The 26,901-nt window shown below is 45.3% G+C and overlaps 2 protein-coding genes and 1 long non-coding RNA gene across 4 annotated transcripts in view; 2 read left to right on the top strand and 1 right to left on the bottom strand.

Moving 5' to 3' along the window:
* The window catches only part of PER3 (period circadian regulator 3), a gene marked incomplete at its 3' end in the record, with an annotated part of 8,532 nt that extends 1,057 nt beyond the window's left edge, over positions 1-7,475 (top strand). The window contains 5 exon segments of the mRNA XM_025213018.1: positions 5,350-5,397; positions 5,714-5,912; positions 6,968-7,106; positions 7,335-7,401; positions 7,403-7,475. Coding sequence (XP_025068803.1) covers positions 5,350-5,397; positions 5,714-5,912; positions 6,968-7,106; positions 7,335-7,401; positions 7,403-7,475 — 526 coding nt within the window.
* A 1-nt stretch (position 7,476) lies between these two features.
* On the top strand, positions 7,477-11,873 carry LOC102384057. Its single transcript, XR_003095845.1, has 5 exons — positions 7,477-8,103; positions 8,478-8,630; positions 9,339-9,466; positions 10,220-10,331; positions 11,075-11,873. It is a non-coding gene; the product is annotated as an uncharacterized LOC102384057 (long non-coding RNA).
* A 9,842-nt stretch (positions 11,874-21,715) lies between these two features.
* Positions 21,716-26,901, bottom strand: part of UTS2 (urotensin 2) — an 11,837-nt gene continuing 6,651 nt past the window's right edge. Inside the window, exons 3-5 of one of the 2 annotated variants that reach the window (XM_006031371.2) lie at positions 23,943-24,056; positions 22,685-22,728; positions 21,716-22,002 (exon numbers count right to left, since the gene is read on the bottom strand). In XM_006031371.2, coding sequence (XP_006031433.1) covers positions 21,886-22,002; positions 22,685-22,728; positions 23,943-24,056 — 275 coding nt within the window. In that variant the 3' untranslated portion in view covers positions 21,716-21,885. The remainder of the gene's footprint in view (positions 22,003-22,684; positions 22,729-23,942; positions 24,057-26,901) is intronic. The other variant, XM_006031372.2, reaches the window with a different exon arrangement.

The following is a 26,901-nucleotide window of genomic DNA, read 5'->3' as shown; positions in this document are numbered from 1 at the left end:
GTTGTGGTGTTTGCTTGTGTCTTTCTATGGTGAAACAAGGAAGTTTGATTTCTAATGTCTGAGTTAAAGAATCATCTTTCTGAAGTGAAAGTCTCTGGGCTTGTCAGCAAGCCAGGTTATGACATGCAGAGCCCCCCTGCTGCAGCACTTCACCAGCCCGTTATGAGCAGAAATCCACTCCAAGGTGCTGGCTTGGATCTAAACAAGAATCAGTTGCCAGCTGTCAGTTCTGAGATGAGAACTCAGCAAGATGGTATGGTTATCAGTCCTGGTTGCAGGAAGTAGGGTGGCAAAGACTACGGAGGTACACAGATGCACTGCAACATGTGTACAGGACCCAGCCCCAGGGGGAATGCACTCAATGGACCAAATTCCAACAAGAGCAATTTCCACAACCATGGATCTGAAAGCAGCTCAAGTGGAAGACTTTGGAGACCAAGCACTTCTTGCCAGCACAACAAACTCTATTTTAGATTTCAGGGGTGGGGGAGGGCACTTAAGTTTGGAGCAGAGGGCCAACACACAAAAGCAGAAACCTGCTGCAGCTGGAGTACCTGAGATTTGTTTGTTTGTTCCCAGGTTGCCTGAATGGCAAGGTCTGGAGCTTGTAGCTGTCATGTATGTCACCAGGAATACTCTTGTGTGACACTTCATACACGGTCTGATTTGGATAATTGTTATAGAGCAGTAGTTTTCAATCTGTAATCCATGGACACTTGGGGGTCTGCAGACTATGTTTAAGGGGTCCGTGAAAGATGACTGATCAACAAAAGTATGTGAACATCCACACTTGCAATTCATAGGGGTCCACACCACCATTTGAAATTTCCAAAGGGGTTCATACCTCTATTTGAAACTTTTTAAGGGTCTGCAAATGAAAAAAGGTTGAAAACAACTGTTACAGGATAGTCCTTGGGGCTAGAGGGCTCAATGATTTTTTTCCTTTGAATTTGAATTCACTTTGTTTGCCTGATGCCATCATTTACTCTTTGTAAAATAAGGCACTTTAAAAACCGTTTCTCAGAATATTTAGAAGTGTAGGAGTTTTTTCTTTTTTTTTAAATGTACTTCTTTAAAAACTATAATTTACTAAAAGTTAAATTGACATGTATAATTGTATTCATTTTAAATTAATTTACCCAGTAATTTATACAACAGTAGAGCATTGCTAGTAAAGTCCTGGGAACAGGGAAAAGTTAACTACAATAACTATTCATGTAATACTTGGAAAAATAAAATTTATCTGTTTGGAGTTTTGTTGTGCATGTTTAATAACTGAAATAAGAATAAAGCAAAAGAGCAAAAACAAAGAGGTTTGGGTAACTTTGTCAGTACAGCTTGCAGCTGTGTAAGTTAAAGTCCGTATTATGAACAAGTTGTGTGGCTCAAGCTCGGGAACAAATCTAGACATTAGGGGCACTTTTACATGTGCTTGCAGAGGTGGTGGAGGGCTGCACTTTAATTAAAGTGGCTTTTAGACCTACTCTAATTAAAGCGCTGCAGCGTCTCATGTATTAGTGTCCCCGTGCTTCAAAATAGCAGTTGGGCACTTGTTGGAGCTTTAGTTCAAGTGCCCCATGGTCATTTTGAAGCCCAGGGATGGTGATACACGAGACATGGGAGGCCGCTGGAGTGTGGTAATTACTACACTTCAGCGGACTGTTAATCAAGTCTGCTTCAGCACACAGTAATTACTTTGTATCAGAGCAGTCTCCGCACTCGTGTACAGGCAAACTAAGCGTACTCTGAGGGTTTAATCTCTCTGTGAAGTACTTCCTGGCTACCCCATACTGCAAAAATAGAGGGTCCTGGATTCTGATCCTTGATGGTGGGTATTGAGTACCAGTTCACATTCAGGAGTTGTAGAGAACAAGAATAAGAAACCGACATTTCTGCTTACTGTCAGCTGCTTTTATTTTCTTGGCAGCTTGAGTCAACAGTCACTCCTTGGCCTGGGGAGTAGAGCTCTCAATTTGATGTATAACTGTCAAGCTTTGAAAGCTACCCATAATTAAAGCTGGCTGTTGTGGTGACTGCCCTGATCCTAGTGGGAGGGCAGAAGAGGTGAGGAGAATAAAGGCAAAGGGATCAGTTTTGAACAAGGAAGTCAGTAGCTTAAGCATAAAGTAAAGGAGGCTTTCGGTGGCTGATACGGCATGTTTGAGGGAGAGAAGCTGGAGGACCAGCCCACAAACTGGAAGGTTCAGTTAATACATTTGAATCAAGAGAAATACCTCTGTGGCAGGGGTTTCCACTAATCAGTATCTCTTACCTTATAGTGAACAACTGGATTGGAGCCATTCTCATAAAACGCTGATGATGACAACAATATGGAAAATAAAAAAAGTACCTCTGAGAAGAGAAACGGAGTGGCGGAAAGCCTAGTACTGTCTGCTTTCAACTATGCCTTGCAGTGTGTCCAGCAAGTCCAAGGTATGTGGGGGTATTGGAGGGAAAGGTGCAGAAGTTAGGGAGCTGCCTGTTTGACTGAACATTCTTGGTAACCAGAAATATCAACGTATGCTAGACACAGTAATCTTGGCACTTGCAAAGAGGAATCATTAGCTGTGTTAGTCTAAAGTCAGGTAGAAGGCAGGGCAACGTGGTGTCTTAGAGACTAAGGCTGCTTACACATATTCAAATAATCTGGAAAAATTCTCCCAGGTTTGTTCTCCTGGTAGAAAAACTTACCCAAACCATGCATACAGATGTTCACATTCTGAAGCCCTGAACTGTGGAGAGTGTGCAGTGCTGACATTGTATAGCAAGGGCTATGTCCACATCCCAGGGATCTTGATAGACTCCTGTAGTTTGCCTTTTGATACATGGTGTCGCCGCCGAGAGCCGCGGCGCGGGGTTCGGGGCTTTAGGAGCCCTAATCGGTGGGCGGGTACTTGTGACGCTTGGAGTGGAATCAGGTACTCAAGCGTTTGGATTGAACAACAGATTGTTTACTTACACTGCTCGTACAGTGCAGGTCAGAAACTTGCTTCGATTACAGTTGTAAAACTTGGGTCGGGCAGAAATTACAAAGTTGGTTTGGTCGGTCTGCAAATGTGTCGGGGTGTTCGGGTTATTCGGGCCGGCAGTCGTCTTACGTCTCGGGTGGGGGTGTGCTAGGCCCCCTTGGGTCGGTGACGGGGAGTCCTTAGTGGTTGATCAGGCCGCTAAGTTTGCTCTGAAACACGCGTGGAGTTTGCTAGGCTCCACAGTGTACTCAGAGTTCTCCACAAGGTGCAAGCCAATAATGGGGCTCGAATTAGAATACAAATGGCGGGAACTCATTGCACCGAGCATTTCTTAGATGCAAAAGAAATGCACCGTGCAAAGAAGCTGCAAATTGGCGGGAACTTTTTCTAGGTCATTAATATATAGTCACTGGGCTCTGGAGTTTTCCCCTCGTGACCTAATTACATGACCTACTTACAGAATGATTGACAGACTGCCTTCTGTAATCCTCCACTGTACTATAGGCATATGAACAATGGGTTCTGACACATGGCAGAAGTGCATAGGGCAGCACTGATTGGCTAATCCAGGCTGCCCATCAACAGCCTGTGTTTCCCTGCCGCACTGTCAGGATTGTGAAGGAGGCATGGTCTGCTCTGTGCTGGAGCAGCAGAGTCCAGTGAGAGTCACTGAGGGGGAGGGTGTGGGGGTGGGGCAGAGGGAATGATGGAGGACTGTGTTCTCTTCTGAGAGAAGCCACAGCATGTATAGACATTTACTCTCCCAGGAGAAACTTTCCTAAGACTGATTTAACCCTGGTTGTTCCCAGGTTATTTTTCTTCTGAAATGGCCATTTTTGCTGTGGTAGAAAAAGCCTGAATGTCTGTATACTTGTTTCTTCTGGGAGAGCAGTGACTCTCCCAGGAGAAACTGAAGGTCTGTACAAGGCCTAACTAGTTAGTCTCTTAGCTGCTACCTTGCCCTGCCTTGTAACTTGCAGTAAGTGACTTCTTTTGAACTCTAATTAAATAATTGCTTTTACTAGAAGTGCACTGATAGAGATTTTGGGGGTCCAATATTAATAGCTGATTTTTAAGGAGGCATGTTGGCTGATGCCCATTCGATTTCCGATACAGCTGTGTGCAGCTGGTAAGTCTGTTGTGGTAAAAGGGAGTGGGGTGGGGAGGGAAGGGGCATGGCGGGGCATATCAAGGCCCCCATGGTGAGGGAGGAGTGGGGCTGGGACCAGTCTGCAAGCACTGTCCAGCTGGAGCAGGCAGGCGCGGGATGGAGCTGTGGCTCGTCCAGGATGGGGGGCGGTTCCCGCTGCTACGCACCACTTGTCCAGAAGCTGCTTGTCCGACCCTCGCTCACTCATCCAGTGACTCCTGTCACTTGTCCAGGAGGGCGTGGGGGGGGCGTGTGCCCCTGGATCTGTGTGGGGCAGGCTGGGTGGGCTGCAGCTGTACTCGGGGTCGGTGGCGGCAGTGCTGGGAGGGGGGCTATGGAGGGGGCTGCAGCCACCCCAAAATTTGCCATAGCCCCCTCCCAGCGCTGCCCCAGCCTGCAGCTGCTGCCCACCCAGCCCACCCCACCCTGCGCAGATCTGGGGGCACACATCCCTCCCCATGCCCTCCTGGATGAGCAGCAGGAGCAGTGGTGGGACCCGCCAGACAAATGGGCGAGTGCTGGATGAGCAGCTCCCAGATGAGCTGCATGCAACGGCAGGAGTCGCACCCCCCAGATGAGCCGCAGCTCTGTTCTGCACCTGTCCCACCCATGCTGGGCAGTGCCTGCCCCAGCCCCAGCCCCACTCCCTCCCTCACTACTGTGAGGGGCGTTGATCTTCCCCCTCCCCCCTTGTCTTCCACCACAACAGCCTTACCAGCCGCACCCAACTTTCCACGCTGCCGGTCTGTGTTCCTCACTGCCCGCATGCTGCACTGTGGCTGCACGCACATATAGGTATTTATTGGCCACACCAGGCCAATTTTTGACATAGTCAATTCTCTTTATATAGGTGCCGATCCAATACTAAACTGATGTATCGGTGCACCTCTAGCTTTTACCTAGACTATCTTCCACCTCCAGCTTTTCAACCAATATCTTCCTTTTAATCAAGATACAATCTGACATTGTTTCCTAGTAGCTTCCTCCATCTTCTAAAATAAAGAGCTGTCCTTAACCCACACCTGGAGCTTAGGCAATCTGTGTCTTTCCATACTGCTTTTCCAAGAGATACTGATGTAAATGGTCAGGTTGTAAGACTGGTTTCCAAAACGTGTTTTTCACTGACATGCTTGTGTATTTGTTTTCCCTGGTTTATCAATTAGCAAACAGCAAGTTTTTCCAGGCCCTGTGTGACTGTGGACTATTCCAGATAGATGTGACCATGTAAAGCATTGAGGAGCTGGCAGCAGTCGCATCTGAACACACCCCAAAGAACACAGTAAGGAATTCTGGGCACAATCAGGGAATTGCCTCCCAGTTCCTTTCTCTGTATGGTCCTCTCAGCCCCACTATGGAAGTAAGGTTTGAAATAATTGAGGAATGATGAATATTTGGGATGCATTAGCCATAATAAGCCTTGAATAAGCATGTACACAGTGAGAGACTGCCTCATGAATGAAGATTTAAACACAGCTCTGTAATTTGAGAGCAGATTTCAGAAGTTTTGTCCTGGCCAGTAACTTTTTTTTATCTTTGTGGCTCCATTACTGTGCTTTGGAGAAGTCTTCCCTTGAGGTCATGTCTCTTTTTTGCTGGATGCATTTGTGGTGGTGTTTTCCTTGTTTTCTGAGTGGATGGTGCATCTCTCTGAGGAAGCTGCTTCCGTTTTGAATTGAAAGAAGAAACACTTGGACTCCTCCCAGTTTGTGGAGCTACTTGCCCCTCAGGACATCAGCGTGTTCTATATGCACACTGACCAGTCCTGTCTCCCACTTTGGACCATGGAAACCCAAGCAGGTGACTAGGCAGTATTCTTCACTGCTTTATATAGAACAGTGATTGCCTTTAAAAACTAATGAAGGGCCTGGCTTATATGTCCCATTGAGAATGGGAGGCGATATATATGGTTTAAGGTGCTTGTGCAGAAGAATACAGTGTCTCCTCCACATTGTTACCACTTGCACTTAGACATAAGCACTTCATTTGATATCAATGCTGGTTCATCTCTGACCCTTTCTGCAGGCTTGGATTCTTGTACACAGAGATTCCTGGTACTTGAATTCTTATTTGGAAAAAGTCGCTTGGAGATATTTAAGTTCTCCAAGTGCTGTCTCTTCATTCAAAGTGCTATTATTCTTGGAGCAAGAGGGAACTGAATAAAAACAGACAACCAAATTCAGAAATGACTGTGTAAATCTAAATTGGTGTAACTTTGTGTTACAGCTATAAGACCACATATTTAACTTATTGCCCACCTACATGTTAGCCGGTGTAGCCTCACTGGTTCTAAAAAAAAAAAAAATGTACAAGCCTAAAATTAGTCTTAGATTGACTGTGTAATTTGCTTTCCAAGGAGTCAGGAGAGTAAACAGGAAAAGCAGCAAGCAGAGCTGCTCAGAATGCTCTTCAAATCTGAATAAGAGATGTGCATTTCATTATGACAGCTACAGGACTAATCTTCTTCTAACTATTTTGCCTAGTTTGTTGTATTTTTTAAACTTTACTTGTAATCTAGCAAATTAGTATGCATTCCTATAAAATTATATTTGTTTTTGCTTTGATCTTAAATTGATTAATATAGTGCCAGGCTCCTAGCATATTAGTAAAGCTTCTAGTTTCTCTTTAGGTGGAAAAAATATATGTTGTGTTGTGAAGATCCATCACACCTTATGCGCACCCCCTTTTTCAAAATCCCAGATCCACCTATGTCTTTCATTGCAATAGGGATAAAGAGCTAAACAGGTCAGAAAATGTCCTGTACATCTGCCCTATTCAGTGCTAGATGATATATTTGATGTTCATTAATGAAAAGGGCTAGTGGCTATGTATAGGCAGCCTCTCCCCTTAGTCATCGGTGTCATTTATCCATGGGTTTCAGAGCAGTGTGCCTTTGTTGGGTTACTTACTTCAAGATTTGATTGGAACATCCATCTTGATGTATTTGCATCCAGAACACCACCCACTTATAGTTGCCATTTATTGGAAGAGTAAGTCCAATTTGCTTGAAAGGACTTGAAGGACATTATAAAATGTTATCCAGCGTCATGCTGTTTTTCATGTTGCTGATCTTCAACACAGTCATGAGTCAGGTGTATTCAAGCATCTGATTTAAGATTAAAATACTTACTAAATTACTAACACTGCACTGAAAAATCCTGAGTATTTGTACTTCTCAGCAGACATGCAAAATCAACTGTGTCCTGATTTCTGTACAGTCCTGAAGTTTGCAGTCCAGCTGCCTTTTGAACAGTTACCTGTTAGACTCTGTACTTAGAATGGAGATTGTCATCCTAGACACCAGCTGTTCCAGCTTTGTGAAACCCTGGAATAGGAAGGTCATATTACTGTTGGCTGGCACAAAGTCCAAACAAGTCTGCTATGGAACCCTTCCATGCTGTACATTCAGAAGGGCAAAATCCTTCTCTTCCTTCTGGGAGTGGACTGCAGGCAACAAGGGTACCTGGAGCAGAGCTGTCTGGCAGTGTGCTCAGCCCAGTTCTTAAAAGTAATTCAGGCTTCGCAAGGGAAGGACTGTGGATGATGACATTTTGGCTTTCATTTCACCAAAGTGCATTCCATGTATATAACATGAAGTCCATTATACCATATTAAGGGATACTTATAAATACCTAGGCAGAGTATCATGTCAGGTTCTCTAAGAAAAACTAAAGAAGTCAGGGGCGGGGGAGATCATAGTAAGGGGTTATTCTTTGTCTTTGGATCCTCATTTGGGTGGGTGAAGGTTCAATGATGCCAAATCGACTGTTTCTTTATGGAGACATAGCATGTCATCTCTGGGCAGATTAATCCCCCTCGTCAGTTTCTTTTTTAAAACCCCCGGTAGGACCTGAAGTGATGCTTCTGCTGATGTAGCACAGGAGCCCTCTGAATGAAGATGTATGTGCAGTAAAAAGTAAAGAGCTGAGCAGTGTCAAGAAAGAGATCAGAGAACTACAAGGACAAATATACAAACTGCTTCTGCAGGTACGGGGGTGAAGAAATATTGCAGCACTAGCACGAGTCTTGCTGTGTGGCCCTGCTAGGAGGTGTCAGGTATTCTATACAAAAGGACTGCAAGAGGTGTTGGGTCAGAGATGGGCTCCTGAGGCCACACAGAGATGGGAAAGAACCTCAGGGAGGAGCAGTCTATACTTGATACTTTGGTTAAGTTGTATGTTGGAGACTAAAACTGTCCTTAATGAGACTTGGGTTTGGCATGGAATGCTTCCTATGTGGGTAAAGGTTCCCCAGCTTGCAGCTTTAGGGAATAATCCAATTTCTCTAATCTCTGCTGATTCTTTTGAACTGTTGTGTTACCAACTGTCTTGTTCATTCCTTCTTTTTTGCCATGGTTGTAGAAAGAATCAGTTCTGCCTCTCTTACAGCCAGTCCACAGCAATGGCTCTAGTGGTTATGGAAGCCTTGGTAGCAGTGGATCTTACGAACACTATATCAGCATAGCATCTTCCAGTGACTCCAATGGAAATTGTATAGAAGAAATATGAGAACCAGTAAGTATGTAACTGATATTACCCAGATACAAGTGGAAGTGCAATAATTACACTGGAATGTTTCATGGCATACAAACACTACACATAGTGAATTATACTGAAGTGAGAAAGTACAGCCATGTAGGTCTCAAGTGTTTGAATTAAATATACTTGGGATTCAGCCAACATACAAGAATCTTAAAATTGCAGTAGTAACTATTTACCTGACTGAAGTAAGTAGATAGTTAATATAAAGGTACTTCACAGCAAGTTGAAAACCTCTGCAGTGATGTGACTTCTCTCAGAACTATTGTGTTTGACAGGATGGGGTGGGGGAGGAGGGAAGCCTCTGAACAGAATGACACTTAGGAGGGAAAAATAGCACAAGATAATTGTGCACAAATTATGCACCTGCTATCCCTATCAATATCTGGTTGCAAATAAACATCCTCTGTAGTGTGGGGGGATAGAATACTTTCCTCAGAAAATCCTTAGCTTGGTTTTACCTTCCATCTCTGAAGACTTGCACCTTTGCAAGAAAATTATTTAAATTCATCATAGGGAATCAGATTGGTAAAAGTTAGGAAGTACCAAATTTAGGATGACAAACCTTCTCCTGACATACCTTGGAGTAAATCGGATAGAGCTTCCCGAGTATGTTCTTGTGTTGGTTGCTTGCATTTACTCGTGTTTCCTCCATCTGACTGTTTGCATTTTACCATATCCCAGGATGACTCTGTAGCATGTCTGTGCCAACATCAATCAAATAAAGAATTTGGGGCAGCAGTTGTATATTGAGTCCCAGAGCAAATGGCAAAATAGAAAAGACCAGGTCCCAGGTGCTGAACTGCTGGAAGGTGAGTTTATAGAAGGCTGATTCCCATATTTAAGTGGGAACTTCCCAAGAGCTTACAGTCACGATGTGACACATGTTCTTTGCTGAGTCTGACGGTTTCACTCTTCAGATCTCTTTTAATAGCGCAGTAGAATGTGTTATCGCACAGTGTACAGATGAGATAGCATTGGCCAGAGCAGATTGCATAGGGAATGTTGGCACACTTAGATTCTTGGCTCAGTGTGCCACCTTATAAGCTAGTAGAATACTCTTAGCTTTAGTGTTGTGAGGAGCCATAGCCTCTTGTGGCTTAGAGGTGGGATGTTTTGATTTGTAAGTTGAGGTGAAAGCAGAAGAAAGTAGGTAAAAGCTACTTTGCAGTTGGCAGCATCTGAAATGCCAGTTTATAAACCTAATTTATGCAGAGAAATTTGGTATTGGAGTTTGATTCAGGATGTGAAGGGTATTTCTATTTGCCTGTCTGTTAGTTTTACTTACTTCCCACCCCCTTAAACCTAAAAATGGAAGTGGCTGTTAGTAAATGCAAGAGAGAGAGGACACAATGAGTGAGGTGGAGGTTGCATCTTAAGTTTTAGTCTTTTTTGCTTTTGAACAATATGTCTGTTTCTGAAAAATGTTGCATTGGAATGTGAACGTAGAAGTAGTGATGTAGTATTGCAGCACTGAAGGTTATAGTATTGCAGGCCACACACCCCATAAAAGCTTATGCAGGGACAGCTTTGAAAGATGTTTTTGAAAATTTCTTCTTTTCTAGGCAAGCAGCACACCACTTTCTATATTCTTCAGGCACTAAGAAATAACATCAGTCAACACCAAGCCAGTTCCATCCTATCAGCAGATTAATTGTGTGTGGACAGTATCATCAGGTAGTAAACTGACAGATTTTTTTTTGTTTTTTAGTTTGGTTTGCTTACTGTTAAGTAGGGGAGGGTAACTGTAACTAAGGAAAAGTACAGTTTGTATCTGAATCACGTGCCTAGATGTTGAATTGCAGGAAGGTGGTTGGAAATGAGCCCTGTTTTGAGACATGAAGTGTGGCTTCTGTTAATTTAATTGTGCCAAGAACAGTGAGTTTGCATTTGAAGTGTGTCTATAAATTAACTTACGTAAATAGGACCAAGGGACTGGTGTAATAATGCATATGTAACATTGTTTTCCCATCTTAAGATATTCCATCTTATTAATGATATTATGAATACACAGGAAATACCCATCAAAAATGCAAAGGGTCTCCATGCAAATTCAGATTTTTCTCTTATTGAATATGCAATATCGTTCCAAAAATGAAATAAAAAATGATACTGAACTATATCTTTCCTGATCTTCAGGTTGTTTTGGCTTGGCGGGACTGAAGCTAAGAAATCTAAGCTGCCAATTTACCTTTGAGCAAGCACAGCTTCTTACACTTCTCTTCTGTAGTCTGAGAATTTTGCAAAAACTCAAGACTTTTCTTACTTTTAAAATTGAAAACAGAACTATTTCTATCCCACAGATAGTGTTACACATTCTCCTTCAAAAGAAAACAACTGTAACTGTACAAATTAAAGATGTTAATTTGTGAGAGCTCATCAAGAGCTGGTCATGTAATTGTGATATGCTTATATTACAGATATCTAGAGAGCTGAAGTATTCCAGCATTAAAAAGGAAGTGTACATCCTGTGCAAACATATCCTCTTCCTCTTCAAGCAAGCCCAGCAAAGCCAGAGTGAAGTCCAGGCATTGGAAGGTAGTAGGAAGTCAACAGGCATTCATAATGGAAACAGAATAGCATATCTGCTTGTTATGTTACTGCCATAGTTTCCATTATTTCTGTCCTTTGAAACCTGCTGATTTACACTGACAACACACAGCTTCCCTTTTTCGGCTGTGTTTAGAGACCTTACTTAGAGCTGATGTAAACAGCTGGCTTTGTGCTGTTTTGGGGGTTTTTTTGCTGAAAAATGAAACTTGAAAAACTTAAGCTGTTCATCTTGATTATGCTGCCATTTAATAAGCGGTGGTTTGATCCTATACTTTTTCATTTATTTTGAAAATATAATTTGTTTATTTAAAGAGTTTGCGTAATGAGTGTAAGGGGAAAATGTCATTTTTGTGAACAAAGACAACTAGATGAATTAAGAGACATGGGAACTAATTTTGGGACTTGAGATTTTTTTCTTTAACCATTAGATGCATGTATCTTGCCACCAGTAATTTCCAAGGCTGCATTGTCAGCTGAACCAGGGGAGACTAAAAGAGCAGGCAACAGCAGTTGTGGTCAGAGCTCCACTGACAGACCTGACTTTGACCACCAAGGCTCTGAGTGTGGTGTCTGTTACCAGCCAGTGCAGTTACAACAGCACCATTGTGCATGTGCCACATCCTGAATCGGGATGGGGCCCAGCATACAGGGGCCAGGGACGCAGTGACTGGAAGGGAAAAATGAAGTTAATGCCTCAAAACCAGGTCCAGTTTCAGTGGGCCTAGGCTAGAAGGCCTATCTAGATTAAAGGGGCAGAGGAGGCTGAAGCCCCAACAGAGGGTCACCATACCTGTAACATCCACAAGGCATGGAGCGTGGTAAAGGGGGGAATTTAGAGCCATGCAATTAGCCCTTAAGGCTGCGGGTGCCCTGCCGGGCACAGCCGACTACAGAGGCCCAACCAGGGGCCTGGGACCAGTGTGAATGAGGCTTAGCAAAGGTCCGTGGGCAGCCTCCCCATTTATTTACATTACCATCAAGGTGTGACATGCGAAACAGGAAGGTGCCCTAGAGGCAGAGTGAGGCACAGTTGCAGAGCTTGAAACAGAGACGTCACAGAGACGTCACGTCTGACGTTGCAGAGACGTCACAGCTTGAAACAGCGAAATTGAAAGGAAATGAAAGGCTTCGAAACAGCTTTAAAATGAAACAAGGGCACTCGAAACTTTCAGAGTTTCGAAGCCGGCTTGCTTGCATCTAAACAGAAACTAAGTAGAGGGAGGGGGAAGAAGGAGGAAGGACTGCTCTGATATTGATAGCTAGCTCCTGGCTCAATTCCCCAGCTCTCTGATCATTCCCCCAGCTCTTCCCGGGGAGAACTTGCCCCTGCATCTGTGCGCCGGGTTCCAGCAGACTGCCACTGCAGGCTGCTGAAACCTGGCATGCAGATCTGGGGGCCTGTGCTCCCCGGGAAGAGCTAGGGGAATGAACAGAGAGCTGGGTTGGTAGGGCATTGTGCAGTTCTGCACACTGTTGGGTGTGCGGGCCGGGAGTGACCCGAGCCCTTTTCCGTGCTGCACGCAGGCTGTGGCCAGCAGCCCGGGCATGCTGGATCGGGGAGGGAGGGCGACGAGCTGGAATTAGGCACAAACGCTTAGCGGGAGGTTTAAAGATTGTTTACTTACACCGAGATGGCAGTGGTGTAGGCTGGAAAACTTGCTTGAGTTGCAGTTACAGACACAGACAACACGGACGGTCACATGGAGTTTGCTAGGCTCCACGGAACAGAGCTCCGGATGCTCTGGGTGAACGCGCCACCAAAATCGAAATCGGACATACGTCTTATAAAATTTGCGATCGAAGACGGGAAGAGGTGTGCGATGGATCAGGTCGCCAAGCTCCTCTGAATCTCACACAGGGTCTCTATTACCCTGCTGTGTATCCAGAGTCCCCACGAGATGGATGTGGAGTCCTCTTCGGCTTGGGCGGAAAATGCTCAAGCCTCTTATACGGCTAACAGGCCAATCGTTAGCCGCCACGTGGGAATAATTTAAAACTAGCCAATAGCGGGGAACGAATTTGCATACCGGTGGTGGGAACTGTTTTGCAGCGTGCATTCCTCTTGCAACTCGAGCAATGCACTCTGCAAAAGAAGCTGCAAAAAGGCGGGAAACTCGTCCCTGCACCGGGGTTTTCCTGTGTAACAGGAAACTCTCCCGTGCAATGAAGCTGCAACTTGGCGGGGATAATTCTGGTGCCGAAGCGCACACAAAATCATGCCTTTGGGTCATGACATTGGGCTGCTTTGGCTGTCACCTGGGCCCTGTGCTGCTGGGGGGCGCTCTGCCACATGGCTCTGGTTCCCCCAATGGCAGCTGCTACTGCCAGTGAGTACATGGGTTTTTTGTTTTTTTTTTCCCAGAATGCTAGGGCCAGGTAGCGCAGCAATAGTGTTGGCGGGGGGAGGCCTCAGGAGGCAGGCGGGGGATGGGGCCAGGCAGGGCAGCCATCGGGGGCTCGGGGAAGGAGTCGGGTGGGACAGCCATTGGGGAGGCTTGGGGGCAGGTAGGGGATTGAGCCAGGTGGGGCAGCCATCAGGGGGGCTCAGGGGAGTGGGCTGGGCTGGTGGGGGGGGGTCCCCCCACATGTTCCCTTCCCCCACTTCTCCAGTCCCCCAACCCTTTACTTAATAGCATGAGCCTGGGTCCAGCTCCCTGCTGCTGGCATGCTGCCTGCCCCACACAGGTAGGCAGCATGCTTCAGCACTGGGGTGAGGGCCAAACAGAGATGCTCTGGCTGGCTATCAGAAGGTCTCTATGGAGAACATTTCTGATCTCTGTGGAGAACATTCCCCCCCTCAGTGTGGGGAACATGTTTTTGTTCCCGCACATGCCTCTTGCAGCCATCTCAAATGGCTTTGAGATGTTGCAAGAGACACATGCAGGCTTGTCTGGACACGCCCACAGAAGGTTTCCTTATCTCCTCTGCCTTGATTTGGAGTTTCTAGCAGTTTGTATCCATATGGAAAGATTATACATGTTAAATTTTACAATATTCTGTCCATGTATTAACACCTAAAACCCAACAACTATCATTTCAACCTTGCTTTCCAAACAAAGCAGTCCTTACCTCTTTATGGTAAAGAATGAATCCTAATCACCCAGATTTGCCATATTCCTGTGATGTTTCCACCTAGCTTTCTGTGAGAATTAAAAGGGGCCCTGTTAGGTTTGTTACAGCATTTTTTCCTACATTATTAACAACACACAGAATTCCTAAACCAAAGTACTTTAGACTTTAATCTGTTTATCTTTGCTGTTCTCTCATTTACAACTGTCACTAAACTACTTAGTTCAGTGTTGTTTTCTAGTCATGTTCAAGTTGTTAAGCGGGGAGGTATTATTATAGCATTTTGTTTGCTGTCATTTCAAGGAAATGTGTGTGTGTGTTTAAAAAAATTCTGTTACCCTTTAAACACAAGAATTGTGTTTAAGCCCTTCTCCTGAAATAAGGATTTCTAAAATCTATTTTTTACAGAAATTAAACTTCGTGGCCATTGGTGATGCATAGGTCGTGCACCCCCTCAGGTTGGCTGTGCACCCCCTGAAAGCGCCAGCCACGGAACTGGAAGTGCCGGTGGAAGTGCACTTCCGGTTTCACCGCTGGTGGTACTGGGCTCAGCAGTTGGCCAGTGGGGGACCCCCTCCTCTCCCATCGGCGATCTGGTGCCCTGCCCAGACTCAGGAAGCACCAGTCGCCCATGTCCATGGCCAACTTGAGCAGACAGTATTCTTTAACCTTTTGCAGACTTTACCTGCTCTGCTGATGCCCCTTGGCTTCCTTTTTCCCACTAAAAGTAAAAACCTTCATTTGGATTTTAGTTCTTTCATTTTGAATTTGTTCTCTTTGAAAGTATGAGATGCAGGAGGAACTCAGACACTTACTACTTGGTGTACCTGAACTTCAAACACCTATGGATTTAAATGCTTCAGTTTAGGCATCCAAATTCAGAAATTTTGGCCGTATTTTATATGTATTTTCAGCTGCAGCATAAACTGTTTAAGATGCTTGCACAGCAGGCATGTGAATTGTGGAAATTGCACTAGCCATTTGCCAAATCCTAGTATTAAAGGAACTGCTTAAGCTGCTTTAAGCCTGACTGAATTTAAGCTCAGCAGCTTGCTTCTTACTCTTCATTCTTGCTCCTCATATTGGTATTTAATGTGTTCTCCTCTTCTCCAGCTGTTTCCACTTCTTTGAGAGCAGTTCCCAGTCACTGAAAGTACCAATTACAAAGGGATGGGAGGTACTCCATAAATAACTTGCTGTGAAAAAAGTAATGCATCTGTACAAAGGGAACTTCAGGCAGTCACCCATTTCATTTCCTTGCTGGGCTCTTGAGCAAATTTTCCTGTCAATTTTGATAAAATTATTTGGGTTACGTTAGTCACCAGTGTGCACATAAAATAATAGCTTGTATAGTTGCTGCTAATTAGCAAAGCCAAAACAATAATTTGACGCTTCTGAGTCATGATGGCTTGCCTCTTCACTAGTTGGACATGAGGCAGTTAATATACACTTAATACTTGCATGGCTTTTTCACCATAGTTCTTATGGCAGGTCACAAGATGCTTCCGGATAATGACAGGTGGGGTAAGAGAACTGAGGCATAGAGGCAATTTGCCAAGGATGCATCCCTGGAAGAGCCAAGAACGATCCAGTGTCTGGAGTCACAGTGCAGCATGCTATTCCTTGTGCCCTGCTTGTTATAAAGGAGAAAATGCTTGGAATTATTGGGACTCAGATATTTATTGTGGGTTGGAATTTCATATTGATTAAAACATCTCTTTAGCTTTGGGGAGTCTAGTACTTTTTGTTCTCATGGTGTCTGCCTCTCTGAAACTCTGTCCAACAAGGTTCCTTTGCAAGTCAAATCTTAAATGAACCATACATGAGTACTGTAAAAGTGCATGGCATGCCATAGCCATAAAGTTTCTTATTTTGAGAAGCTTGCAGTCAAAGACCCCAATTCTACAGAGACTTAGACTCCTGATCAGTAATCATGCACCTTGGTAGTCATTGGGTGTGTCTACATGTTCATTAATGCATTTTTGGTAACGTGCATTAAATTTAGTACTTCCATTGTGAGGTACTAAAAGAAGGTACATTAGCCTATTTTAATGCACATTAGCAAAAATGCATGGCTTTTTTGTGACCCTTTAATGCACATTAAAATAGGCTAAAGCACATTAAAATGCATGTGTAGACATGCCCATTGTGTAGCAAGAAGTGACAGATGGAGTGAGCAATAAGGTATTAAAAAAACAATACCCGAAGACATGTGATTGTGGTATGTAGGGAATTATGATATTTGCTTACTGATGGAGAATGAAATAATTTTACCCTCGGCTACAGACCGTTGCATTCCCTGAACCAGAGTTAGAAGGAAAATATGCCTGGCTCCCATGGCATCTGCTCAGCCCACTACCACACACTGCTTTACTATAGAATTGACCTGCGCTGAAAACACATATCAGATCTTTCTCTCCATCATTTCCAGGCATGGACATATTTGTGTCAGTTTATCTTAGCTTTGTAGTTGGTCTCACTCAGGCCTTGTGCACATAGTTTTGATCTGAAAGGCAGGCAGATCATGTACAGTAGCCAAGCTCTCTTAGTTCATTGATGTGGCCTGATTTTGCCTGGTGTAGTTAGAACACTACTCAGTGGGTTAGAGCTTTCCCCCAAGGAGTTGCTTTAAAAATAAAAAAAATAAAAGTGATATTGCTACTGGCTAAAGATTAAAATGTAAAGCCAGTAGTAATGAAGATTTTCCTGTCCGCTGCAGAGGTGTTGGCAAATCAGACATTCAGTAGTTGGAGGTGATAAAACTTTACTATGTACAGAACTGCAGAGTTGTTAGAACAAATCATAACGTTTAAAATACAAATTTTTAAAAATGGTCTTTTTTCACAAATCAACTGAATAATATTGTGTGAGGAATTACTTGAAGAGTGCACTTATAGTGATGGTGGTTTGTAAACTTTCTTACTGCATACGATGTTGGACGGAATTACTTAATAAAGATGGTTGTGTGATTTCAGTTGTTTTGTTTCCTTCTTTCACTGTTTGTTTTTCGTTCACTACCAGGAATGGTGTTGGTTGTTGAATGCTGATACAGTGGAGTCACATTTGCTAACTGCAAAGGACATTTACTGAAAATAGAAACTTGTGGGGTTCAGCATTCAGAATTTAGACATGAAGTTTGTTGGATCAGAGGGGCTGGTAAATAGTGAAAGCATCTTTTAATTATTTAATTTCATTGGCAAGGTTTAACTCCTTTGACTTAAGATAATTTTCACTCTATTCCTGTGCTTTCTGGTGCCCATGGAAGCTTTCTTTGCAGATCAGCCCCTTCTTACCATTCTTTATCAGTTCCTTATTGACTCCTAAAATATTTGAGGTCCATCTTTCTTCCATGTGGCTTTTTGAGTCATTTCCTAGAAGTTCTTGTTCATTGCTGAAGCAGCAGAAAATGAGAGGCTTTGTGGCTAATGCTGACCTGGTGACCTGTGCAAGAGCAAGATGCCTGTTGATACCCAGAGATTTCTGATAGCTACTGTGTGCATTAACCCACTCCATGTTTGCAGGGACATTTTTTCTGTGTCATGGCTGGTTCCATCTGTCTTAAGATTCATGAAAAGTGAACAAGATTTATTAGAGCTGTTGGCTTTGTTTAAGCAGCTGGGTCACAGATTGATGATGTATGCCAGAGAGATTGATGTGACCTACTTCGCTGGTAGTTGCAGCTTTAGCCCCAGATGTACAGAAGCCCTTGCTAGCAGGCCTCTTACACAAGGTGCATGCTGCAGAAAGTAGGATTCCCTTATACCTTTCTGCAGGCCTCTTGAGCTCACCTTGTTCATGGGGAGTTTCTGGTCCACATCATTCTGTGATAGCAGTGAGGGGCACAACTCCATGCTGCTGCTGCCCTTGCTGCTGCTGGACAGGCAGCCGGCACCTTGCCATGGGTCACGGCAGCAGCACAGAGCTTCCCCCCACCACTCACCACCCCTTCCCCCCCCCCCTCAGGTCCCACCTGCTGACCCATAGGGCCCCCTGGGGGGAGGGCAGCAGGGTGGGGAGCCCTGAGCGCTGCAACAAGCATCCCACATCCTCCTCTGCCCCATGCACGAATTGGGAAGCATGTGCTGCTCCCATGCCCCTCCTACATGTTGTCTCTGGCACCTGACCCACCACTGGGAGTGTGTGCAGTGGCAGGGAGCCAGCCCCCACCCTGACATCCCTCAGACAAGCTGCCAATGACTCTGCCCACTCCCTGGCCAGGCCCCAGGCACTGCCCTGGCTGGGCAGTGCCCCCAGCCGCTAACCCTGCCCTCCCTCCCTCACCATGGGGGCGTCCATCTGTATCCCCCTGCTTTCCCTGTGTGTCACCTATGCCCCCCCCCCCCTAGACTTACCTGCAAGCAGCTGGGAGAACTGCTCTCCACCCCTGCCTGGCTGTATTGCTGGGTAGGTGAATGTATGTACACACACATAGGTACATGGCACCCCCTGCATCCCACTCCCCCGCAGCCCCTTGCAGGCTGGAATTCTGCCAGCCTGCAAAGGGAAACCTGTGGTTTCTCATCTTTTTTCTTCTTTAAAAGATAAAATCTGTTGTTTTCCATGGTGAACAGAAAACTGGATCCCTGCTGATAATAAAGATGGTTCCCCTGTTATTTGCTGTGTGATCTCTCCAGGACAAGCACCCACAGATGCATAAAATTTCTGTTGTATTTTTCCCTAGTGATTAAAATTGTTTTCTCTTTTCTTAAATTTGGCTGTCCTTTGAATTGAGTGCCTCATCTCAAGAGGAGTTTGCAACCTCACTGCTTTGACTGACTTGGGGTCCCATCATACTATGACAAGATCATCCCTGGACAATGCCTGTCCAACCTCCTCTCGAAAACCTCCAGTGATGGAGAGTCCACAGCTTCCCTAGGGCATTCTAGTCCACTGCCCTACCATTTTATTGGTGAAGAAGTTTTTCCTGATATCCGCTCTAAACCTACTTTGCTGCAATTTCAAGCCATTGATCTGTGTCCTGCTTTCTGCAGCAACATGCTCTCTGTGTCCTGCTCTCTTCCTTAAGACAGTCCTTCAAGTATTAGAACACTGCTACTGTGTCCCCTCGTAAGTGCCTTTTCTGCAAGCTGAACATGCCTGGCTCCTTCAACCTCTCCTTGTACGATTTACTTTCCAAGCCCTTTATAATTTTTGTTACCTCCCTTTGGACCATCTATGACTTCTCCATGTCGTCTTTAAAATGTGAAGGCCAAAACTGTACACAATATTGTAGATGAGGCCTAACCAGCGCCAAGCAGAGAGACTTAACGCTTTTCCTGTCTTGCACCTAATGCTTCTATTGATGCATCCCAAAACTGTTTGCCTTTTGTGCGGCTGCATCACACTGCAGACTCATATCGAGTCTGTGATCCTTCTCAATAGTGCTGCTAGCTAGTTAAGTGTCACCCATTCTATATTTGCATTTATGATTTCTTCTTCCCAAGGTGGAGCACCTTGCATTGGTCAAAACTGAAATTCATCCTGTTAAGTTTCAGTCCACCTTTCCAATCTGTCAAGATACTTCTGAATTTCAGTCCCATCATCTGTGTTTTCAATCCTTTCTATGATCATGCCATCTGCAACCTTGCTCAATAAGCTTTTGTGCCAGCATCCAAATAATTAAAAAACATGTTGAACGGCACTAGTCCCAGGATAGACCCCCTGTGGGACTCCACTCCAGACTTCCTGCCATTCTGACAGTAATTACCCTTTGCTTGCAGCTATTGAGCCAGTTGTTTATCCACCTAATAATAGTTTTGTTTAGCCCACATTTCTCCAGCTTGTTTATAAAAAGGTCAATGGAACCTTCTCACAAGACTTGCCGAAGTCCAGATATACTATATCCACAGCATTCCCTTCATCCAACCAAGTTGTTAACTTTGTCAAAGAAGGAGATCAGATTTATTTGACATGATCTGTTCTTAGTAAATCTGTGCTGGGTGCTTGTGGTCAGCCTTTCCTCCTACAGATGCTTGCAAATGGACTTCCTTAGGATATGCTCCAGTAACTTCCTGGTTATCGGGTTGATGCTGATTGGTCAATAGTTCCCCAGGTCCTCCTTTTTTGCCTGTTTTAAAGAGAAGCACTACATTGGCCCTTTTCCAGTCTTCTGGTACCTTACCTGTCTCCCATGACTTCACAATTATTATTGCCAAGAGCTCCAAGATCTCTTCTGCCGGTTACTTTAGTACCCTGAGATGACTTGAATTCATTCAGACCCTTCAAAAGCTCTCTATTTGTCTCTCTTGTTATCTCATTCTTCAGCTTGTCCCTGTCCTTCATTAGGTGTCTGACTGCAGCTTAAATTTTTTTGTGAAGACTGAGGCAAAATAGCTGTTCAGTAGTTCCAGTTTCTTTGCATCTTCTGTAAAGTGTTCCCCCAAGCTGTTATAACGGACCCACGGCTTCCTTGGTAGCTGGATTGTGACTCCAGCCAGCCAAACTCCGGTTTTGGGCAGTGTGCACTGCCACCATGTGCACCACTCCGCTTTTTCTGGCATGGGTTTTTTTGACCCTGGGATCTCCCAGGGTTAACCCCCCCCCACCCCCCGCTCCCTACCAGTGCTGCAAAGTAGCAGCATGGAGAACACCTGCATATGCAGTATGTGGTGACACAGATGAGTCTGCAGTGCCACATACTGCACGTCTGTGCTCATCTGGATGCAGCCAAGGGAGGAGTGAATCATCTTCCCTTGAACATCTACCTGTTGTTGAATAATCCAAAGACTTCAAGCTGACACCACCATCTCAGACATACGTACGATGGTTCCGGCCTAGGCCCTTGCCTTCCATGGGGAGGATCGATGAGAACACAACTTGTGCTCCACAGCTCTAATCTGCTCGGTGACATTCCTGGCGGTATTGTTGGTGCCTACATGGATAATCAGGAAAGGGTAGTGGTCTGAGGGATGGATGTTTGGCAGCCTTCCTCTGCAGATATCAGCACCTTACTTATGTTTAGCCAGAAACGGCCCAGGGAGCCCAGGCCTTCTGGGCATCTGCTTAGGAGATTGAAGGCAGAAGGGTGTGGGAAGGGAAGTTGTCACCTGCTGGATATAACTGCTGTGCTTGGTAATGTGCATTACAGCAGGGTCACATGCCCCCCTACCCCTTCCCTCATGATTCCTCCTGCACCCTGGCAAAATGAACAATCTCCTGTGGGTTAATTTACACCATCACCCTCTCTCTTGGCTGGCATTAGTTTGTCACTATGAACATTCATGGAAATGCCTTGCACAAGGCTGTGCAGTATAGTGCTGATTCACTCATCCTGCTGCTGAGAAGGTTTAAGGGAGGCATCCTGTGGGGCTTCTGATTTCCCAGGCTGAGCCCTCTGTATGTTTGTTTCTCCCCACTACCAAGTACAGGGTGAGGGGGCGGAGCTGGAATCGCCACAAGAAAGTAACTCATTGCTCACAAAATATTTGCAAAATGTAGAATATTTATTAATTTCCAAACAGCACAGGATGTGGAGTTAAGAGTCAGCTTCATATTTTTTTTATTGTTCTCCTTTTAAGTCAAGTAAATCTATGTACACATTTCCAGGATAGTTGTTAACATCTGTATAAATAAAGCAGTTGGGCTCAGAGAGGTTACACGCAGGTATAGGTTACACACAGTATTTCCAGAAGCACTCAGAGGGGTTTCCACGTTTCTTGTACTGTTTTCTGTCCTTGGCCAGCAGGCGACTCAGCAGAGCAAGTCGTGGATGACTTCCATAGAGGGCCTAAGATCAAACAGCCCAAGGCAAGTTTAGTGACTGGGGAAGACTTGGCCTAAATCCTAGGAAAAATCCTTGCAGTGAGATACAGCCCTTTTGCTGTCTCCTACTGGGTTGTGTAACCCTATATTGTGCTTAGCTCAGAGGGAGAGAACCATAGCTCAGCTGTGAGAATTAACAGCTCTTTCTGTATCACTCTTTTATATAGGAGCAAGGTGTGGTAATGGTTAGGGATGGTTTTGCATTACCTGTTGTCTTGGGGTTGGGTGACTTGAACTGCAGTGGCAAAGAAGTGTCATGTGCACACGCCAGGTCCTGAGTGGGCCTTCATGTCCACATGGGCACGAGTTGACCAGGACTCCTAATGTCAGACCCGGTTATTTAAGAAGGCAGTTTTCCAGTGGAGGGCTGAAACACTAAAATAATGAGGAAATGGTTTTGATTTTCCCCAATTCTGGGTTCCTTTGTTTTAAAAGCTATTTTTAAATTAAGATTGTTCCTGTCAGTAGCTTGCTGAATTCCTCTCTTGCTGCTGCTTGTATATAATACTTCCTACATCGGCAACTGGAGTTGTCATACATGGACTAAGCCATGCTTAAGGTCAGTGGATCTTTAAAAGGTTTCTCATTATGCAGTTCCCTTTAGCCTAACCCTAGGGACCTTTCTCTGACAATAGCTGGTCAGTTACCTCTTTCATGCTTTCCTGTGGGCTGTAGCTGTGAAAGCTGAGACCTGAAAAACAAAATACAATGAATTTCTTCTTTGCTTGGAAATGGAGTTTGTACCTGCCCCCTTACCCACCCTCATGCAGCTTGCTCTTCGCTGCAACAATATAGTTCAGCAGAGCAGCCAATATCAATGCTCTGAGGAGCAGCTAACAGCTGTTCCCAAGGACACAAGGCAGGTCTGTGCTGTGGCATGCATCAAATTTTGGAGCAGCAGTTTTGTACTGAGTCTGACCTCCAAGGGCCCCTCATCACAGCCATTGTACTTAGCAATATCCACAGCTGTAAATTTCTATGCCTGAAAACACTGTTGCTTTTTCAGATCATGTGAGAGCTGTCAGGTGCAGTGATCATCCCCAGGCTAAGTTCTGACTTTATCTAGAAAAACCCCTTTTCCAGCAGAAACCGCAGCAGTTTAAGAAAGTTTTTTCAGGGGCCACCAACTCAGACTTGCCCGCTGAGAGAGTAGAGGGTTCCCTTGCCCCCATTGTCTTGTTCTAGGTCAGGGGTCGGCAACTCCCGGCATGAGGGCCGAGCATGGCACATGAGGCCGTTTTCCTTGGCACACGTGGGGGCGGGGCGGGGAGGCAGCAGCTGTTTTGAACCTCCTGGCTGTGGCTGACCCAGGTTCTGGGTAGCTGCTGATACCCACAGAGCCTGGGCTGGGGGGCAGGGGCTTTGGGTGGGGACAAGTGGCACAAGCAGGGCTGGGGGCAAGGGCTTTGGGTGGGGGTGAACGGGCACAAGCAGGGCATCTTGCAATGTACCCCCTGCCCTTGTTTTGTTTTTCTGACATGTTGGCACTCTAGCACCTTCCAAGGTAGGCATTGTGGTTTTTTTCAGCACTCCGGCCAAAAACCGTTGCTTACCCCTGTTCTAGGTAGTCAGTGAGTCCTCCCTGAGTTGAAATGTCCCTGCCTGGGGAGGTTTGGGTAGTCCACAAACAGTAATCATTGGTGGCACTATGCTCTGGAAAGATTGTTTCTCTCTGCTCTGAGTGGGGGGTATTCAAAGGGGCCGGGAACCTTTTGCTGGGATTGGCAGCTGACCTTGATACCAGAGTACTTTGAAGCTTTGCTCAGCAAAGTGCAGCCAATCCCTGATGACTGCTAACAGGTTTCTCCCAGAGGCCCCTGTCTGCAGCCTGCATGCTGTGGACATTCCTGAGCACGGATCCGGAGCCTGGGGTGCGTCCATGTAAATAGGGCAGGTCGGTCGTACCTGTTTTGCTATCCTTGTTCTGTGCATCCAGGAGCCCCTGCAGGGTCTGCAGCAGGGACGCTCTCCCCAAGGCATCTAGTCGCTCCAAGGTTAATTTTGAATTATCATCCTCTGCTTTTGAAAGGAGACATGAAAGGGAGCAGTCAGAGCCCAGGTGTGTCATCCCTGCTTTGTTGTGGGTCATGTGCCACTGACTAGCTGGTTAACTGGCTGGCTACCATGGGTTCTTATATCTGCTGAATTACATTCTCTCCATATCAGCCAGCTAAGTGATTGTATGTATTATGCATATGTGTTAGACTTTCCTACAAATGCCTGCCATATTTGAATGAAATGTTAAACATTTAATCTGTTTCAATCAGAAAAATAAATTGTGGAGATGGGGGTGGCAGGTTGGCTCAGAAAGTGATTATAGAATATGAAAGTTCTAGCTTGTAGGTTTCTAGACTGAATCCATCAAAGTTCAGTAGCAACCAAATGTACTTTCCATCAGTTTTCTTTGTGGTAGCCTATGTAAAATGAATTAACTTCAGTTTATCCTAGCAGAAGATGTATTCCCTGAATCCATTTCTTTAACTACTTATTTTGTCCCATCCTCACAATAGTGTGCATCTGTGTATTAAGACAATACAATCTGTGTATTAAGACAGAAGTTCAGGTCCAAGACTGGTTAACCTGGTCCATTTTATGAATATTAAATGCAATAAAATCTTGCAGAAATAAGAAATTATACCTATAATTAGACTTCATGGTGCATTTTCTTTATAGCTGTCATTCTCAGTATGTACTGTGACAGATGTCACTAATTTTTCCAAAATAATAGGTCACTGGGGTCAGATGGGATTGATTTTTATTTACACAGAGAATTAAAACAATTGGTTGAGGAATGGTTCATCTCTCCAGGCAAGTTGCAAGCAAGAACCCTTGCTGCAAATGGCATGCTTTATGAGCTAATCGTATCTTGTCAAGATGGGCAGCAAATTACATCTTTGCAAACAATAGTGAAAATTCAGAAGAGTGGGAAATGAATCAGGGTTGATTAGTAAAATCTGATGGGCTAGAGCAGGGGTTTTCAACTTTTTTGGGGTCAGTGTACACCCAACGGCTGGATGCCGAGCCGGAGGGAAAGGGGCAGCATGCAACCTGCCCCCACCCCACATATCTGGCCTGGTGGACAATGCCTGTGTGGGATGGTGCATGGTGGCACTCCGTCCCTAGAGCAGCATTTCTCAACTCGTAGGTCACAACTCAAGTGGGTCACAAGAATATATGAAAGGATCATGAACAAACTTTAAAAATGGATTTTCCTTTAAAGGAAAAAAACATGGAAACTATGGCTTTTCCTTTGCAGGCTGTTAGAGTTCCAGCCTGCAAGGGGCTGCTTGGGGCCCCCCATGTCCTACACACTTACCTCCTGTCCTATATACTGGGGGGCTGGGAGTAGGGGGTAATGGGGTTGGGAGTGAGAAGCACTGGGCTGAGACTGGCCATCAATGTTTACAAATGGGTCCGGGTACAAAAAAACCTGAGAACCACTGGGCTAGAGGATAGTGATCCTGAAGCCAATCCTGAAGCTCTTGAAATGATACCAGAAACAAACTATAGGCAACTGGAAGTCTTCCCACCTCATTCCCATTGGCTGTTGGAAAACTTTGTTTATGAAGTTTTAAAAGAAATTCCTTGACAGAACTGAAGGCTGTTTTTTTTCTTATTAATTATATGAAGGGATAGTTGCAGATGACACTGGAAAGTTTAAAAAATTAGTCTGTACATAAGGCAGGATTTTACCTCCTTGTGTTGTATGAGAAGACATATCACAGATTTATTCCTCACCTCCTTATAGCAATGCTGTCAGATAATGTTTGAGAAGTGTACCAAACTCCCCCACCATCCTGGCATGCTCTCTGGGCTGGGTGGGGCTCTCTGCTCCACAGCAAGACTAGCCCTCTCCCCTCTGCTCCCTGGCTGGAGCTCGGTATAGACTGCAGGCACAGCAAGGTCTGCCTGGCTTCCCCCGCCCTACCCCCACCCCCTTGCTGCTCAAGCAGGGATCCTCCACTCCCTCCCATCTCCCACAGCATGGACCCCAGCCCCACGGACCCTAGGCATGTGATATGCTAGCTAATGCTGAGAAGTGTCTCTATGTGTGAGTGTCTCCAATTTCACTGGGACAAGCAGACAGAACAGTGACTGCTTGGGGCTTCTTGGAGCTAATCAACAGGTCAACCTATAAGCTGTTTAAGAAGAGTTTGATCTAATGGAGAGAGGCTGTTGTTTTGCTGATGGGGTGATAAACACTTATCAGCCTCTGCTGGCTTGCTTGCCTGTCAGCTTGCTGCAGAGAGGGAGATTGAAAACTTCCATATCATCAACAGGTGCATGCACTGCAGACTCCTGCCTTGCCTCAGTGCTAGCTGGGGGCTGGTAACACTCCTGCCCCTTGAGCAGCCAGGGAGGAAAAGCCTTGGATGGTACAGGCAGACCTCCCTAATCAGAGGTCCTGCCAGGGCCTGGCCACGCCCCCCTCAGCTCAGCCTTATGGAAGGGAAGGGAGGGCTGCTCTAGCCCCCCCAGCTTCTAGCCTGAGCCACTGCAGGCATGTTCCTGAATTTCCTCAGTCCAGCGAGAATGTCTGTCCCATTACAAACTGATTCAGCCTAGCCAGGTTAGACTAACCTGCAAAGATTGAATCAATTCAGGCTCAGGCTTCTTGAATGTCTGTCTCTAGCCCAGGAGAACAGCAGCGTTTAAGATCCAGAGTAGGTCATTGTGCTCCCCTCTGCCTGGGCAGTTCTGTGAGATCACGTAGGTGCTGTTCTGCAGCACTCCTTGTTCTGTGATTCCTGAGCCCCAGGAAATTGCTCAGCCAGTACTGCTCTACCTCTGACTGTGGCAATGTCTCTCTTCTAGTTCTGGACTCCCATCCCCTTGTCCTGAAGCCTCTGTGTCCTGATCAGTG

The sequence above is a fragment of the Alligator sinensis genome, unplaced genomic scaffold (assembly GCF_000455745.1).
Source record: "Alligator sinensis unplaced genomic scaffold, ASM45574v1 scaffold433_1, whole genome shotgun sequence".
In the NCBI taxonomy this organism is placed as follows: domain Eukaryota; kingdom Metazoa; phylum Chordata; order Crocodylia; family Alligatoridae; genus Alligator; species Alligator sinensis.
This window is presented reverse-complemented; position numbering and strand designations above follow the sequence as displayed.